This window comes from Cygnus atratus, chromosome 7, assembly GCF_013377495.2.
Source record: "Cygnus atratus isolate AKBS03 ecotype Queensland, Australia chromosome 7, CAtr_DNAZoo_HiC_assembly, whole genome shotgun sequence".
NCBI classification, from domain to species: Eukaryota; Metazoa; Chordata; class Aves; order Anseriformes; family Anatidae; genus Cygnus; species Cygnus atratus.
This window is the reverse complement of record NC_066368.1, coordinates 13,520,023-13,539,032: the sequence shown is the minus strand read 5'-3', so window position 1 is coordinate 13,539,032 and position 19,010 is coordinate 13,520,023. Positions and strand designations below refer to the sequence as shown.

Here is a 19,010-nt window from a genome sequence, read left to right as displayed (position 1 = left end):
CATAATGGTTTCTTATCGACTCCTTTACTGCAGCTCAGACTTGAAAGAGGGTACGACCAGAGTTTTTAACAGGATCTGCATGTTACCCAATAATGCTTGTTTAAAATTTTTGGATGTGAGCTTCTAAGTACTGGCCTGCGACTTCACAGCAGTACTACAGCTTTCTACAACAGCAACTCCCACAGTATTACAAGAAGAAAAAAGAATAATTAAGTGCACGAACCATTTCCATTTTGACAGACTGAAAGACTGGGAGTGTGCAGTTTGCAGCGTTTAACAAAAGACAAATGGTACAGAGAAAGTAAGCAGAGTGCTGCTTTTTCTCCCACTTTCCAACAGCAAAAAAGGGTGTGCCACAGAAGTCAACTAAATGTAATAGTGCTGAGTGGAGGAGCTGCTGGCTTGTTAAACAGTCCGAGTTTAACATGAGAAATTTCCTCTACAAGACACCATGGAGGCTGCGAGTTTCCATCAGAAGGAATCAAGGAGGATTAAACAGTTGTATTTATTATGAGAGCAGTCATATACTGTATGATTAATATAATATATATACATATAATCAATACCTATCCTGAGATAGGACACTTCACCTGATGGACAGCTGGTATAAGCAATTCTTCTGCTCCCAGGTAAAATCGCATTCAACCTTTACCTTCCGGTCACCCAAATGCAAAGATCACCTACCACGAGTCAGAAGCACAGCAGCACTCAGACTTGCCACTTCAAACTGCAGCTTGTTTACACTCATACTTATTTGAAAGCTAGGAAAATACTTGTGTTGTACAAACAGCCTTTTAAACTACACTGTGTTTGAGTATTTCGCTTTGGATTGAACAAAATCCTCGATTATGACATTTGGCCTTTCAGTTACCTGCTCAAACATGGATCCAAAGGACACAGGTTGAAAATGAGCTGTCTGGTGGCTGTAATCACATAGATATGTGGTCTTATGAGCTGCCCCAAATACCGGTGTCTGGCAGTAGAGTGACACAGGTATGCCCTGTGAAGGAGACCCTCGTAACCAGTCTCTGCTGTACACACAGAGCATCTCATCGGCACTAAATTCTCTTAATATCAAAAGAGTAAGAGGCCTGAACCCCACTGAAACTACTTGAAAGGACTCCACTGATATTAACAGCAGTTGCATCTGTGTTGTGCTGTATTGCATTTTATAATAACTACCTTACTGTATTTTCAGCACATCTAAGCAGAGGGGACACATACCTAGTGTACCGGTCACAGTTAGTAAAGAAATCCACTAGGCAAGCCAAAAGGTAGGTCTCTGCAAAGAAACAAAGCAAGACTTTAAAACAAGGGTAACACCATGTATCCAGCTAACTCTGGGCCCTGTGCCTGAACGAAAAAAAATATTGAAAAAAAAAAAATCCAAACAGTTGAGTAAGACATTAGCAAAGCTTTGCTGGCTTCAAGGATACAGAAACAGTCACATGGGACTCACCTGGTAGATTGAACAACGTGTTCAGAATGTAAAACCTGTCTGTGTCATCCCTCTGGATAAATTTGTTTGGGTATTGTTCCCGCGTTTCAGGCCTGAGAATAGATAAGGTGGAGAAGAATGAAAAAATACAGAGGATATGATGTGCTGTCCTTTACAATGTGTGTATAGCAGGGTCCATTAACTGGAGTCTGCTGTGCTTTGATCAACACCCTGCTTTCCCATGTGTGCTTAGTGGTGTGAGAACAAAACTGCACCCACCGTGCGTTGCTGGCTCCAGCAGAGCCGGGCACAAAGCCCTCACTGCTGAGTCAGCAAACGAGCCAAGCCCACACAGGGAAACAGAGTGGTCGGGAGTCCACGACTCGACCTTAAGCCCCGTGCTGCTGGCTATGGGTATGCCTTACATCATCTGCACTTTCATAGTTTGCTTATCTTAAACTTTCTCCCACTTTCTATGCGTTGTTTAGCACCCCCCAAGCAGCTTTCCGCAGGGGAACGCAGGGCTGCGCTGCGGGAGGCTTGCCTGGGGCCCTCTGCAATTAATCAGCAGGGTGGCGATGACTAAAGTCACTCAGTTATTCTTGTTTCCTTCATTTCTGGAGCTTCTGAAGATCTCCTATGACTCAAGGAGGAACTCGAGAGTGTATGTAAGAGCTTTTTTCTAAATTTTGGCTTCCTGCTGCAGGGACTGACAGGGCTGCAATGACAAGGCTTGTCACCTTGGGGCCCCTGAGCTGGGCTGGCCTGTGCTTGCCTTGCATCCATCCCCCTCACAGCAGGGATCGGAGGGGATTTGCTGGGACACATCAGGCACGCAGCACTGCGGTCCCCTCTGCCTCCTAAAGCACCTTCTCCGGGGCACAAGGAATGCAGGCAGCCAGGGAAGGTTGCAGGAAATGGCACGCAGTGCCTTACTTGTGACTAACTGAGGTCAGAAACAAAAAGGGGTAGAGTAAGCTCGTTCCTTCCTTAAGCAAGCTCAGGCCCTCGAGCTTTCTTAGCAATGGCTGTGGAGCTGAATGGCCTCAATGTCTGGGACCCCCAACACAACCCCAGTAAATCCCGGATCTGTAAGACACCAGCACAGCATCCAAAGTCTTCTCAACTCCTTACACAATGGGTTCCCTGAGGACCAGTGACACAAAAGAGCAGAGGAAGTCTAAAAGAACAGCCAAGAGTCAGCACTCACCCTCTGAGGAAATTAAAGCCATGTGCACACACCAGGAGGTTTCCATAGGCATCAACTTTCAGCAGGTTTCCATAGTGGGTATCAAACACCAGGCCTCTGTTAAGAAAGTGATTAAAGACATGAAGGAGCGAGCATTTTAAGCGGTGACCATTTCAATAGCAGTTCTTCCCAAATCAGCTCTAGAGCAGCTTGCTTACTTAGCGTGGGGCACCAGACCAGAGTTGCTGTTTTTGTGCAGCTGGGGTGCTTGCTGTACCTTTTACCTGCTGCAGGTACGCGACAACACAGACCTGCACTGACAGGTTAAAAGGTAGAGCTGATCTGCTCTCCGTGGACTTGAAAGTGGAGACATTTAACCCAGCAGAGGCTTAGCTGTGCATTTACCAGGGAAGACACGGACCTCTTCTGCAGGGTCACGAATCTGACACCTGTGTTTGTGGTCACTGACAGCCCTGCCGGGCTGCAAGGAAGAAAAAACTGGGATAAGGGAATTTCTCCCCTCCTTTTCATCTCTCTGTCACACAGAGAGCCAGATGGGGCATGTAAATACTGCACAAAATGCTTCAGGTATTTTTTCAAGTCCAGCAAAACTCTGTCTCACTTAGCTAGTAGTTTGCACCTGGAGAAAGCGGCCTTCCCCCAGAGACATCCCTTCTGTCTCCTCCCTGGGATGAAGAGGGTGGATTTAACGGTGTCTTCATCCCAGGATTGTGAAGGGCTATCACGTTCTTACAGGCATGGGAGCACACAGCAAGTCTCAGGGTAAATTAGGCTGAGAGCAGGGAAGGAAGGAGGCTGCCAGGCTGCAAACTGGGGCACAAAGCCTCTGGTCCAGTCCTTTGTAAGGAAGCTCCAAAGGAGCCAAGAAAGCAAAATCCAGCAAAGGCACATGTGGAAATGACTTAAAGGTACAGGCTTAGATCAAAAGCCTTGTTTAAAACAAGCAATGTCCTTTTTACTTCTGCTATGAAAAGACAAAATGCAAGAACTCAAAAACTTTGCACCATTAACTTTGCTTTCGGCATTTGATTATCTAGACACGTGAACTGGATTGGCCCCGCTTTTATTGCTGCTTACAGTCAGCTTAATTTTCAGGATGTCTTATGCACCGGGACACTGGTGTGTCTGGTTTGACGACACCGGAGGAAACCATATTAATTAAAAGCATTAACAAAAAATGTTCTGAGACTTCCTAGCGGCCCCGTGGACATTAGCGGCTCTTTCTCCCCGGGCCTTGACTTTGACTTAGCTCCCGGTCCCATTGTGTCTCCCCTGTTTTTGCTTTGAAAGGTTATTTTTGGACCATGACTTCAGCAGGCCTCGTTCCCTGCCCTCGTCCTCCTTAGTGGCAAGGACTCCAAAGGCAAAATTCGGAAAACCTGGCCTCACGTGTCACCTAGGAACTTTACAGAACAAATATTCAAGGCCTCGAGCAGGCTGGGTTGGTATCTGTTAGTCATTTACCTGGTAGGGAATGCAGGATCATACACAAAATTGAGCAGCTCATGAGGGTATCCAATGGAAACTAATCTTTCTACGGTCAGGTCAAATCCAAGAGATTCGTATTCAGGGGATTTATACACTGTACCAAGATGAGATTCCAGTTAGAAAATTTGAAAACAGCTAGGGGGTTAAACAAGAAGGCAGTTATAAGTAATGTCCCCATTCGCCCTCCTCCCTCCTCCACATCCCTTCGGTGCTCCTGCCCTTGGCCGCCTTGGTCGGGCCCGGAGCCGCAGAGGCATTCGCTCTGCTCCAGGACTGCAGCTGAACGGGGCCACAGCGGGGTACCAGCCCCACAGAGCACCAGATGAAGCCCCCATCGGCCTGTGGCAGCTCTCTGCATCAGGAGAAGTGGTCTCACACTGCAGCCCTTCTCCCTGCAGTGCTGTTATGCAGATGCACAAAGGCTCCCTCCCTCTTCCACCTGCTCGGCCCGGGTTTTGTTTTGCTGTGCTTTCTCAAAGCTGGCGAAGAAACCAATAAATCCTGGGAGCGCACGTATTCATGGTGAGAAAGCCTGAAATTCATTGCTGCTGTGCTACTGTTACTGCTCTGGATACGATCCCAAAGATTAGTATTGTCTCCAGATTTCATCTCGGGGGAATTTATGTTTGCTGCAGACCGAGTCAGCTCGAAGGTAGAGCTGTCAAGTTAACATACGATTTGTTTGTTAATAATACCATATGGTACTGTAAAAATCTGTTAGCTATTACCCTTGTGCATCAAAATGCTACTCTTTTAAGCAGGCTTACTGTTGCCACATTTCAGAGGAGCTGCATCTGTGACACAATGCAAAACAAATGGACTTGTTCAAATAAGCCATTCCTGTCTTCGGGGCCGTCTTCCTCCTGCAAATGGCCTTCCCATGCACTGGAAATATTACTACTTAATTGGATCATTAAATGAACATTTAGAAGGAAATCAGTGTCTCTATGACAGATGGAAATCAGTGTGTTTCTCTGGCTGTGTTGACATTTGCTGCATGCCGCTGTCTTAACTTGGTCCTAAGATGTAACGAAGTCAAATGCAGCCCTTGACTTCAGGGAAGGTTACTGGGGGTTCAATGGGCCCGGCTGTCTCAACACTTGAGCGTTTCAAACTTAGCTGAGTAAAATCCAGAACTGTGTAAGAAAGCTCTTTAGAAGACACGGGACAGCTAGCACATCTGGGGGCATCACGATATATATATATATATATATATATATATATATAACACTCATTGTCTGTACTGCCCAGATAACCACCGCTGTATAAATACTGTGGAATACAGAAGTTCAGTCTGAGAGGAGAAAACAGATCTGTAAAATACTACAAAAATACTAAAAAGGGAAGGACTGTAGAAGAAATGGGACTGTCAAAAGACTCAGTTCACAGTAACCACGTGAGAGGGCTCTAACAATCGAAAAAGCACCAGAATTCTAAGAGCTAATTTTTCCCATTAAATGAAACACCGTTAAAATGTAAAAAGCAAACCTGTAATCTTCTTGAACAGATAACTAAAAGCAATCAAACAGTTATGAAGGTCTTCAGGCATTATTATACCAGTGGCAAACATCGATAACATGATACAACATTCAGCGCACGTAGCCCTGTCTGTCCTTTAGGAAAGGAAGGGTTGATTGAGCTATAGATAGGAAGAAGCAATCAAAAACTACAGCTAAAGAAGAAAGCAGTGACTGACAAGGCAATCCTGGGGAGTGAGCTGGAGTTGGAGGGAGCAAAAGGCAGTTAGGTGATGAACATTGTGAGAGTGACACTGGAGCACCATCTGGAAAAATGAGTTCCTTTGATGCAGGACAGTAACGGCACTTCCCAGGGAGAACAGTAATAAACACATCCATCCACACGTGCTCTCAGGGTGGGAGAGCACTGCAAAGCTCCCCAAGATGTGAAGCAGCCTCCGGTTCTCCATCCTGTCCATGCAGCCGCTGCACTCCTCATCAGCTTCCTGAGACTTTGACCCATTTGTCCACAAAACATCCCTCCCAAACAAAGCATCTCTGCCAAAAACCCTGTCCTTTCTCAACTCACCAGCCACGGTGATGCTGTCAGACATAAAGAACGTCCGGGTGCACTGCTGGCACCTCCTCTGGGCAAACAGAAGTGGTTTGTGAACAGCTCCAGCAGCGCCTTTCCAGGGAAACCACGGGGCTTTCTGTTAACCAGCCTGGGCACACTGGTAATGCTCCACCAGGAACAGCTGTGGGGGACGCTCACAGAACGCCCTCACTCAACTTCTTCCCTTCTGTATTTCGCTCTCAGTGTTAGATTTATCACTACAAACCTCTTTTCAACTCTCCTGAGCCTAAAGAAACAAGGCGAAACACCAGTAGGGAAAAGGCTGAGCAGGTATGCGTCCCAGCCCTCATCACCCCAGGTCTCTGTTGAGGCAGCACTGCAGCATGGTTAATCTGAATTTTTTCTGTCTGGGGGAGGCAGTTATTCTCCTTTGCCGCTCAAGTTGTAAATTCTGTTTCCCCGACTCCTCTTTGAACAAAACCAAGCCACCAGCTCATTCATACCTCCAGTCCCCTCCCTGTTTTCCTATCACACACCACAATACCTGGAAAACGAAAGCTTTCTCCTCGTCGCACAAACTAAACAGAGACACTGGCTCCTGGAGACTGGAAAGGGGCAATAAACGTTCTCCAGTTACCACGATACTCACTGCCCAAGACAAACTTTCCTTTAATTAGACACGCGGCTGGGAACAGGCTGAGAGCTCACCAAGCCCACCTTGCCAGCACCTACCCCGCAGCACATGCTGCCCCAGCTGGTTCGAGCCACAGCCCACTGACATTTCTCGTCAGCTTTGCGAAGGCCTGTTTCAGTAACATGAGCTTCCAGGCAAACAAACGATCTGCCTCCCCGAGACCAAGCAGGAACAGGCTAACACCGCTGTAATGACAGCAGCACAGTCGGGGAAGATGCCCCGGCTGTATGTATTAATAGATCGTTTATCCTGGATGAAAAGTGTATTTTAATATTGTGCTCGGGGCTGGTCACTCTCATTTTCAGGCATCGTTGGAGAAAAAGAGTAGAGAGGGCAGGGCAATGTTTTCTTCTGCAGTTGGATGATGAAAAAAAAGTAGTTCAAAGCTTCCTGGAAGACCCCGTCCCCAGCCCTGGTTGCTGAGCCCACAGCTGGAGATATCTGTAGGACGTGGTGCTGCATGGATTCAGACGTGCCGTGCAGTGCCTCCTGTGCTCTGCTCTTCCCCCCAGCTGAGAAGAGCCCAGCTTTGAGCTCCCCCACCTCTGGGACAAGGGGACCAGGCAGAGCCACGAGCCCACAGCCACCCCCTGCACCGTGCCCTCGCCTCTTCCCTCGGCCCAGCGCACACGGGAAGAGACCAAAATCGAAGCGCATGGTGCAACTCACTCCAATTTTTTTTCGCTTTCCTACTGCTTGACAGCCGTGTCTCTGCCACCGTGCCAAGTCCCTGGCTCCAAAGGAAAAGTTATTTTAATAATCTGTGTTTCAGCACAGACAGATGCTTCAGTGGCTCAGGGCAATCAGCACCCCGTGCTTGTGGATTACGTAACCAGGCTCGAAAGAAAACAACCGAGTCTTTAAAAACCAGAAGCCAGCTGACAGCACTTCAGCTTCCCCTTACCACTGTCACTTGCCTTTAAATTACACTACTGAAAGTTAAAAAGCAGTACCCCAGGAGTGAGCGTCGCAAGCCTTCAGTCTGTGAGGAGTGCAGGCATCCCTGACACGGTACGTGCTAGGTGGGGAGCCGAGCTGGAAGGAGCAGGGGTTGTGCAGTAAGGTATGCAATTCTCATGCACTTCTGTGGTTGGTTTTACCTGTGCTGCCAACACACACACAGTAACAATTTTATAGCCTTCCTGAAAAGGAGAAAAAAAAAAAAAAACAAAAATCTCTACAGAGGCTCCAGCTTATGCAAAATGCTGCTGCCAGGATTTGAACTCACATGAGGCAGATGCAGATTCAGAGTGTCACTCCAGTCTTGACGGAGTTACACTGGGCTCCCCTGTTAAAGAAAAAAATCAGACTGATTTTAAAACTGCAACAGCTCTGTGCCATGCGGGACGGTATCTGCTGGAGCTCTGTCCTCTGGTAAGCTCGGAAGTCGGCCTGGCAGCGATTCCAAATATACTTACAGCTGATTTATAGAGGAGGCACAGTTGGTAATCATGCGTCCTGCAGGCAAAATTCTGTCCTCATACCCACAAAGCAGCCTTAGATCATCAGCTCAGTGGTAATTAGGAGGAAGAGGCTACACGTGCATTGCCCAAGCGACACAAACCCTTCGAGTTTCTCTCAGACACAGATCAAGACTCAAGAAAGGGTCTTGTGCTCTTCCTGGCGCTCTGCCATTATTGTCCATCCCTCTGTTGGTGACAGATTACTCCTGCACTTGGTTTCAGGGCACGCAATGCCTGCACGTGTCAGCGCAGGAGACTCAGGAGACTGAGTCAGGAGCTACTCCGGGAACTTGAGAAGAGGATTTTGCCCTACATCTGAGGGCGCTTCCAGCAAAAGCCTCAAACACGGAGCCCGTCTGGTGCAGCACATCTAACTTCCACCGTGTCCCTCAACACTTAAGCTAAAGTCTGGGCTTTCGTGTGCAAAGCACTGAGGGATGAACCAGAACCAATCCTGCACACGGTGCTGCATCATATCGCAGTGCACTGGTTTGCAAGCACACACAGCAAGGAGAAAATACCTATTCTGCAACTTCCAGGGATGCACAGAGTCACGGCAAATACCTTTGAGATCACATTTGTGCTAAATGCAAGCTGAGTGAGTTGGAAAGCTGTTACAAAATGACCCCCAGAAGTATGCAGACCTCCTGGAAGGCTTCTCTGAAAATAAGCATTTAAAGACTATTTGTTTTAAAATGCATAGCTGGGGAAGGTTGTAGTGGGTTTGATGGCTCTGTTCAAGCTGTGGGGAGGAGGAAGCCCTTCAAGGGCTGCCCATTTCTTTCCTTGTTCCTCCTCCCCACACACAGGTTTCCAATTCAGGCAGGGCAGCTCCTCATTGAAGATGTAACATGGTTTCTTCCAGGGCTCCTCGACCCTTCTTACAAGCTGCTCATGGATCATGGGAGAGAAGCAGGTGCTAAAGGTATGAAACCCCTGCACTTCTGTGCTGTTTCAGCCAAATCTTCAAAAATTTTACCTGCTATCTGGGTTATCCAGAGATCACACAAAGATAGATAGATAAGCCAAAAGGTGGACAGATAACGTGAAGGGTTTAGCCTCGTCTCCAAAGCACAGGAAACGCAGCCCAATTACTTTGTGTTAAGTCTTGAAGAACTGAAAGTGAAATAACTAGAAACAGGTTGTTTCAGTTGCTGCTTATTCCCCAGGGACCGAGGCATGCAAATCTGGCAGTTAGGACCTACATGGCCAGGTGGGCAGCAGCAGCCAGGTTTCTGCACTTCTCAGGGACAACGTGTGTGATTAGGCTTGTACAAACACATTTCTGAAATTCCACACACCTCGCTTAAAGAGCCGCTGATTTGAAAAAGTGCTGCTGATTTGAAATGCTGATCCGTATTCTGAATTGCATCACAAATAAATAATGCAAGTACACATTAGAAATACATTTATATCAATGTCGTGCTGACAAAAAGTGCTTAGTGAAAGCCTTGAAAATTGAGATCCCCTTCCATACCCTCATCCCCTGTAACAGTACAAATATCTACGTATCCTGCCCCACCACGTCTATCAAAGGGGATCTTGGATGGGTGTCCCGGACCGGGACAGATCTATTCCCACAGTTCTCCACTCTGTGAGCTTTTTCTCTGCATGCAGCCCTGAAGCTGGGCACTTACTGCCAGCGACCGCCAGGACGTCTGCAGCACAGTCACCTCGCCACTACCACCAGACCTCTGATTACTTCACCAAAGCACCAGACATCCTGCTGCTTCTGATCACGAATCCTGAGGGAACAGTGAGCGACCAGTCCCAAGGGCGTTTGGGACAGGGGATTTCATTAGAAAGTAAACCCCACTGAAGCAACAATCCCAATTAAACAGATTAATGAGTGTTGGGCAGACATTTCACGTACTGCCACAGTTGGAGGAAAGCCTGTCCCGGACGTAGGCCCAGAGGTCTGAGGCTCCCCAGAAGTAACCGGGTAATGATCTTAATTTATATACCAAACCCCTTTCAGGGAACCTATTACCTTCATACTCCATCACAGAGCAATGCCATTTTTCATACGTAATTAGAAAAGAACAGGATTTATGCTCATCAGTTTCTGTGTTGTGGGGTCTCTTCTAACCAGGGTAGATGTTCTCAGGTGCTGTCACTGAAACACCAAGTCTGAGCGCACGGCATTACTCCTGCCACAGCAAATGCAGGCATTTCGCCTCACAGCATCCTCACCAAATGCAGAGGGAAGCACAGACACTGCTGCAGAAAGCCTTGGCTGTGTAGAGCACTGGTTTCGGGTCACCTCTGCCAGCACAGCGTGTGAAGATGTGCCTGCTCTGTGTCTCGCTGTGCTGGGGGCAGTGGAGTCGCTCACGTTTGTGCTGGGCTGACCTGGGAGCTCGGAGCCTGCAAACAGACTGACAAAGCGGTAAACGTGCCTGGTTGTAACTGCGAGAAACCCCAAGGGACTACTCAGACGTTTTAAGTTAGGAACATGGTGAATCACTTTTGTTTATGGACTTGGCTGAACTGTGACCATAAGGGATCTGTCTAAAGTCAAAACAAGTTGAAAAACAGCCAGGAATAGACGCCGGTCTTCTTCAACCTTCACTTTTGATTTTAACTGCTAGACCATACATAAAACCACATTGTAATATGCAAAACAAAATTGTAGTATTTCAGCCTCTGTTTGAGTTTTCATAGCACCGAACAAACAAAATGGGTGGCAACGGTATGTTTTGCTCCTTTGGGTTCAGTCAATTTTTCAGTCTGAACCGAGAGGAAACTGCTGCCACACCGATCAATAATTTTCATTTTTCCAGTGAAACCTTTTCAAATGCAGAACTGTTCTGTCAGCAGGACAAAGCTGAGCTTTAAGCACACTTCACTACTTAATGCACCTTTTCTATTTCACTAGAAATTCTGTATGTGAGGCAATCAGCAAACAAGGCCTTGACAAAACCTCCAGGTGTGTCCTGGGGTATTTTCATACGGCTAACACACGAGCTGCTCTGCCGTGCATGAACAGCCAAGTTCTGCACTGAGCCTCTTGCAGCCACAGATGTTTTTGACAGTGAATCCGATAACAGGAAGCAAGGCAAGAATCACCGATCATCAGAGGGCTGAAAATTTTGGATCCTGTGCATTCGAGCTTCAGCGGCTCCCCAGCACCCTTCCCTGACAGTGCCCGGTACTGGTTTCTGGGAGGGAACCAGCACACACCTATATGGAAGAACAAAGACTGCAGTCCCCAGCTGCAGCAGTGCCCAAAAAAGCAGCCGAGCACCCACTCTGCAGCCTAGGAGCGCTGGAAAATTCCTTCCCTCTAACGCTGCTGCAAACATCCCCATGTGCACACAGCCTTCGGCTCTAAAACCTCGGACCTGGAGCTGTATCAGCTCCTCTGCTCCCACTCTGCGTGCCCAAAGGATCTGCAAAGGCTGGATGTGGTGTTGTTCTGAGGACTGACACAGCACTGTATGCTCAGCTTGGCTCTGGACTGCTGGATGTGTACACTTCAGGTTGTTTTTAGTGCTGCCTTTCTACTTGTTTAATATTAAAAAAAAAAAGTGTTGCCAAGTATCATCAGCTTTAACTCTTTTCAAAGCAGGCTTATTAGTGCTCTCATTGGTAAATGCCAGATATTTTTAGCTCCATGCTGCTGCATTTTGTTTGCCTTCGATGTAATGAAGATTTGGGCTGTTTGGATATGCCTCAGAGGCTGGCAAAACAGCTTAACGTTGGAAAGATTTCTCGTACAGAATAAAAATGCATGGCTTGAGGTAACAACAGCAGCACTGAGGTGACATTTTGCATGTTGAGAGAAGCATTTCAGACGGACTCTGCATTTCAAGGAAAGTTCAGTTTGTCTCTTTTAATAGTTGGCATAACATTCCTTTGCTCTGGAATAATATTTTAAAGATGACTACACAGTCACCTGTTCTTTTATGGGGATGTTTTACAGTTTCCCTGACACAAGAGAATCTTTTTTGTGCTTAACAAGTGGCCTTCAGAATTTACCTCTCTCAGATGCAGCCGCTGGGAGTCATAATCCCGTAATGGAAATCGCCCTCCATTTCCATGGAAACAAACCACTGTGCCAAAATACGGGCTTACTTCTTCAATAAAGACTTCCTGAACGGGGAAGAAATAGTTGTCTGGGCTTCGCATTGAAACATAATTTGGTAGCATCTAGAAATAAAACGACTTAAAGGCACAGCAGCCATTCATACTCTCTATCTAAGGCATTATTCAGGTGTATCAGCATCCAAACAGATCTTGCTTGTTATTTCTCTCCGTATTGTTTCTGTTAATGACCTTGGTCACTTCCCTTTGGACTTTTGATTTTTAAAGCAGAAGGAAAGAAAACTTGTGGTTGATGAAGGAGTGATGAAGTCAGAAGTCTTCCATCCTCTCCCAGCTCTGCCAGGTTCACTGTCTCACCACATGCACTTTAGAGAGGGGTCCTCAAAAGCTACACGTCCGATTTGTTTAACAGCATGCACCTGGGCATATATGCAGTGCAAATGCCCATGCTGTTAATAAGCCACATACATGAGCTTTTCTGCAGTCCACTAAAAGAAGGCATCCACAAAGCAACAGCACACATGCATCTCAGAGTTAAATCCTGCTGTCCTCTCTGCTTTCCTTCCTCCTACAGAGCAAGCTATCCCCTTCATCACAGGGGCATTTGCAACTTAATAGCACTTGTATTGTGGCATTAAGGTTACTAGATAAGGGCATCTATCAGATTGAAAATACCTCCACATCTCTATCCGCCTGGCAAAAACATGAACTGTTGACCCAGCTAGTGTTATTCCTGTGTTCCTGACAGCCAGAGAGCAGAGTATGGCAGCTTTTAAAACCCTCCTGACGCTGCGAGGACTTGTTCTTCCCACAGCTTCTGTTTAACGCTCCAATTCTTCCAGAATTCATGGACAGCAGATTAACAGTTTGTCAGCTGGTGATTTACTGGGACAGAGCGAACAACACGTGCTTCTTCCTCTCCTCATTCCCACTGCCAGCACATTGAAAAACCACAGCTCCAGACTTTGGTTTGCTGCAGCACACAGCTTTGAATGGCCAAACTCCTGAGTTTGAGCCACCCAAACGGAGCAGGGACAGCAGCCACTCCAGCACTGCGTTGGTATGTGAAAAACCATCCAGCTCAAAGCATACTAGGAACAGCTCAGCTTCTCCATCTGCCTTCAGCTTTAAAACGCTAATGGCCAAAACAGCCTCAGAAATTTGCAAAATCTGCACCTGTTAAACTTGAAACGTGCAAATGCGAAAATGTAGACAGCAGATGTGCACGAGTCAAAGCATCTCTCAAGTTCTGCTGGGACAGCTTGAGTGCTGCTGCTGTCAAACCTACCAGTTCCTCTCTCTAGCCACCGAACTACTTCTACGCGGCACAAAGAGCTGCATTATCCAGAGACACGGGATAAAAGCAGAACTGCTCAGCGTCACCTCAAAAGAACCTCAAAGCTTGGAGTCCTTACACTGTGATGAAACCGAAGACAAACCTTTAACCTAAGCTAAGAGCCCCGTTAGAACATTTGTGTTTGAGTCACCAATAAACATACCCTAACAACATCTGAACAGAAGGACAAACATTTCTTTGTAGTTGCTTACGCTGCGAGCTCAGCAGCTTTGGTAAGTGTTCGTTTCAACCTTTCAAGTACAAAACTCCCACGTTTCTACTTTGCTTTTCATCTGCATAATCCGGAAAATCTTATCCACAGTACAAATTCTTTAATCCCATTGCTCACTTTTGGAAGCTGAACCAGACAGAAGTGATACACCTTGACTGACGTACAAATAGCAGATACACTGAAGAACCAGTTCTCAGCCCAGCTGCCACCTTGTCTCCCAGCTCACAAGCAGCAACAAGCCAATGCTGCCGCCTGTTTGAGTACGTCTTTCCCAGAGCCAGCAGGTAAAGGCAAATGTTTCAAAAATAACACGTGGGTGTTTAAAGCTTCCCTCTCCCCCAAACTGCATGGATGGCTTAGACACAAACGCCTACCTGAGGAAGGGGCAAAACCTGTTTATGCATGTTGTATTTTGGAGTGAGTTGGAGAGGCAGCCACAAACACTGACTGAAGCTGCCTTTCCCTTGTCTTTCCCCATGTGCTCAGAAGGGACATGCTGCAGCTGAAAGCATAAGCAATTTGGCCGTAAAATGTTTGCAGTGCACCAAATCTTGGCATTACGTTGGCAGTGTTTCTAGGACACAAGCTATATTCCAATCAGATTATGTTGTATTAATCACATTTGCACACAATAAACCCAGTATTTTTCAAGCTTCATTTCCCCTTCTTTTTTATTGAAACAGTTTGCAGCCGCTAGTGATGATTTTATTACTGGTATCTGGAGAACATGGAAGCAGCAGTGACTTAAGCACAGAGAAGGCCTTCCAAAGGAAAGCATCCTGCTTACTGATCTCAGATCTTACCTACCTCAGAGATGGAAGACAAAACTTGCAGCCTGGCTGTAACTTTTGGAGAAGGACAGTAGTCACAGCAGAATGTTTTCAAGCACAGTCCAGCTTGCAATTCTTACTAACTCCCTCTCCATCTGCCCATGGCCTGGCGTGAAATTACAGCCCGTTTGAAAGCCTCGCTGCTGTAGTCCTGTGCCTGTCAAGGGACATCTATCTGTCCATAACCTCATTGTACAACCCGTCCCATGTAAGACTTAGTAATGCCAATGCCTCATGCATTACTGGAGCCAGACCTAATAATTACAGTTGTAGCTCACCCTGAGAAGGAAGCAGCCAAATAAAATCCTCTCTGAAAGCTAACCCTCTCAGTTGTTTTTCCAAAGGGCCACACCAACCCCTAGTCTCAGGTGAGTGTTGTGCTGAAGACTCCGCAGGCATACCTTTATCTTTATCCCTGCAGTTCTCAGTAAACACAAAAGAGAGGGCTGTGAATCTTTTGGAGTACGTGCAGCATTCTCCTTTACCAAAGCATGGGTAATTTTGACACTACTAGCAAAACAAGAAAGCAGACGGGAAGTATTACTGACTACTGGTCTTCTAGTCCGTCAGGATGAATAAGCAAAGGTGAATCATACAGATAATAAAAGAAACTACTATTTAACAAACAAAAATGTGCTACAAAAGGACCCTCACATTGAAGGGTTTAAATGAAGCTTTCCCAAACTTTTCCTCTTGCCCTGGCAGTGGAAGGCAGCCCTTCCCAGCTATTCGCACAGCTGGTGCTGTCGTACTGCAGTCTCCTGTGGAAGACGGGAACTCTGCTGGACCAGGGCACCGGCCTCGCTGCCTGCCCGGGGGCCAGAAAGGTCAGCAGCAGAGAACAAGGGGCTGCTGGCTCACATCTCAGAAACCCGTCCCACCCTCTGCTCAGCTGATGAGTCTCGCTTGCATCAGGCCCTCCAAGATCCAAAGCAGCAGCTATTTGGCAATGCGCACATGCCCCAGGAAAACCCTGCTGTTCTTCTCGCTCCTTCCACTCCCCTCTCAGTAACACCTAGCTTAAAACAAACATTGCGTATTGATTGTGATTCACTACCACAAGCAAAACAAGCAGACTGAATAGGAGGGTGACAGACAGCTCCATGTCCAACATAGCACAACAACTCAGGGGGTCTTGGGAGTTTCCATACTTGTAGGACACCTCATTCACTCCATGAGAACTCAACAGCAACCCTTGAAGGTAGAAGGAGGAATCTAAAACCTGAAAGAGTCATCTCAACTTGCCTTCATTTTATTTTGAGCTCTTAGCAGCCAAATTAATTCTAGCTGTAACCACAGAGGGTAAAAAATCAGCAATTTAATGTCCATAATTTCTCAGAAGAGAAGGCTAAAACCTTCAGGCTCTTTTCTTCAAGAAAGAGATTGTTTGCCTAATCCGCCTCTATTAACAGTATTTCTCAACCCTATGCAAGGAAAGAGACAAACACAATGAGAGAACATAAAAGTTATTAACAAGAATCCAAAGCTTAGCCTAATTTTGACTTGGGAGCAAACCAAATCATTGTGGCAGTGCTGTATCAAGGCAGCCTTGCAATTTTTATTTTCAAGATAAGTAGTCCTTTGATTTAATAACAAGGTTAAGAAATACTACCCTATAAAACAAACGTCCGGAATCATATTTTATGTGCAATGTAACATGATGATATCAAACCTGCTGTCAGTTGGCAAGCTGATGTTCTCATGCAAGTCGTGGAATGCATGGTCACTGCAGCATGTGTGTAAGTAGGTGTTAGGATACGCTTGCAAATGGAAATGCCATGTGCCAAAATTAGTTTATTCTACACAGAAAACAGTGCTATTGTGAGCAGGTTTATCCCCTTAAACTCAGAAAGTACAAGAACAATTGTCTCAAGCTTCTGCACTTCAAGATGAGTCAAGCGATTGTGACTTCTCTGTTACTGAACCACCTCCTAAATAAGTCTTTTGGTGCTACAAGTGGCCAGAGATTTGGGAAGAAGAAAGAGAGCAGAGGGACTGTGTATTTTCTATCACTGACACCACTGCTTCCTCTTCACGAGATGGGCAATTCAGGGTGTTAAACAAAAATCAGTCTGCTCCTTCACTGTTAAAACATTTGACTGTCAGCCATAGGATGAATGTTATCAATTTATAGACGATGTGAAGGATCATGACAGAGAGTGGGGAAAGGATGTGGCACAATTTTAGGCAGGGCTAATGGCTCCGACTGCCTTCAACCACTGAATATGAAGATTGTGGCATACTTTCAAACAACTTCACAGAAAAGCAACATCTGAAAGTACAAATGCAGAAAACTAGATGAGGAACTGATGACACTGGAGGTGCTTCCATTCTTCCTCCTTGGTCTATTTACACAAGTCGTGAGCAGCCTCCAAAAGGCATCTGCTCATCATACATCATCTGGTATGCAGACACCATTTCCAGATGTTGAATTGCAGATAAACTATCTTCATACATCTATGTATATAGATACAGATATAGATACATATATCTATATGTATCACATAGATAGATAGATAGATAATTTTTCAAATCTAGACAGAAAGCATGTCCATGTGAAAGAGTGTGTAAGGGATAACTAAGGGATAACTTGCCCAGACAGAAAACATGGCAGGGTCTTAAGAATACACTACAACACATTAATGTAATACGTCACTAGCCCTATTTCTTATCATTTCCCAAATAATTATAGCAATATTTTAACAATGTGTTCTTTAAAGCTCCTGCAATGAATAAATATTTTTTCTTGAGTGCCACAGTTATATATATAGCAAATAATGGTCAAATAACAAAAGCCCGCATGGAGAAGAAAGGATGACTGTGAGACAGTAAGATGACGAACAGGTAATTGTTAATTCCCAGATGATTCAAAAAAACAGAAATAGTACTTACCAGGCATAACACTTTTCATCTGCAAAAGGCTTTCCAGCCTAATTACATTCTTACAATTCTCTGTAAAATGATCTGCAACTATTATCCTGTTGTACCAAGGGAGAAGTCACAGGCCAGCAGCTTAGCCAAGAGCAGTGCAGATTTCCAGCCTTCTGCTCAGACCCCATCTCATTTCTTTTCCTGCACCACACCCTGTCACTCAATCCCCCTGAATGCACCAACTTTGCCTGCTTAACTATATCACCACGACCTTGCAGCCTTGGGAGCCCCACATTTCTATATCCCAGGGAACTGTATAAACATGCTTGAAACACTCACATTTTTCCTCTCACCAAACTAAGCGTCATTTTGTTGATAACACCACGTTCGCTCTGTGTTTACAGGAACATGCAACACTTGAGTTAAATGAACAGTCGGAGGAGTGAGGATAGTGCTGAAATTCTCCTTCTGTCAGTTAGCAACACACTTCTTGTTCCATGCCAGCCTGACTGGGATCACCCGAGTCCTTGGAAATGCCGTCAGTTGGGAAAGGCAAGGAAGTTGTTCTTCCATTACAAAAGAGAAACCCACAACTTTTTTTTTTTTTTTTAAGCAATTGTTCTCAAACTGTTTTGCACTCCTTAAAAGCCCGAAAAGCCCAGCCACAAGGCTGTCAAAGCTGGGAAATGCAAACGCCTAAAGCATGTGCCTGCAGTCAGATCCAGCGCAGATTAACTATGGTACATTTTATGACTTAAAAAGCATCAGGAACTTGAAACAGATTTGTAAATAAGGTGGTGAATAACCAACCCTTTTGTATAGATAACTGGCACCTCATTCATAACTACATAAAAGAAGAAAAGAAAGTGATGGAAACATAAACTGCAATTACCTGCCACAAACTCCAAAATTGCTTTTTGTAGAGTTGTGTTGAACCGTGAACACACGGAGTCTTTCCTGACCTTTGCTTAGCCCCCGACCCCTCCGGCTGTCCATAGCATCTCTCATTTCTTCTCAGTGGTCACAATGAGCAGATGACCGTACTTGATACACTGCATTAACCTATTGTTAAGTGACCCTGGTGCTCTACCTCACGTTTCTTAGTTTATATTCACAACTCTAAGTTGAAATATCAAGAGCAATAGAAATTTTCTATCCACAACCTTGGAAGTGGCAGTGAGAAGGAAGGTAGAATTGTATGTGACACCTTTAGTTAAAGCCTGCCTGGCACTATAGCCTCGGAAAGTGGAAGTGGACTTTTAATCTTTTCCTTCCTTAAAATACACAGCATCATGTAAGTTTGATTACAGAGAAAACCGTAACTTTACCCCTCCTCCAGCCGAAGTCTCAGAGAACTTGCCTGTCGA

General features: G+C 45.8%; 1 protein-coding gene across 3 annotated transcripts in view; it reads right to left on the bottom strand.

Annotated features, from left to right (window-relative positions):
* Positions 1-19,010, bottom strand: part of NT5C2 (5'-nucleotidase, cytosolic II) — a 58,691-nt gene that overhangs the window by 9,219 nt on the left and 30,462 nt on the right. For all 3 annotated transcript variants that reach the window (XM_035547581.2, XM_050711798.1, XM_035547583.2), the window contains 4 exons: positions 4,113-4,230; positions 2,649-2,744; positions 1,460-1,551; positions 1,225-1,282 (listed from right to left, as the gene is read on the bottom strand). In XM_035547581.2, the coding sequence (XP_035403474.1) occupies positions 1,225-1,282; positions 1,460-1,551; positions 2,649-2,744; positions 4,113-4,230 (364 nt within the window). The remainder of the gene's footprint in view (positions 1-1,224; positions 1,283-1,459; positions 1,552-2,648; positions 2,745-4,112; positions 4,231-19,010) is intronic.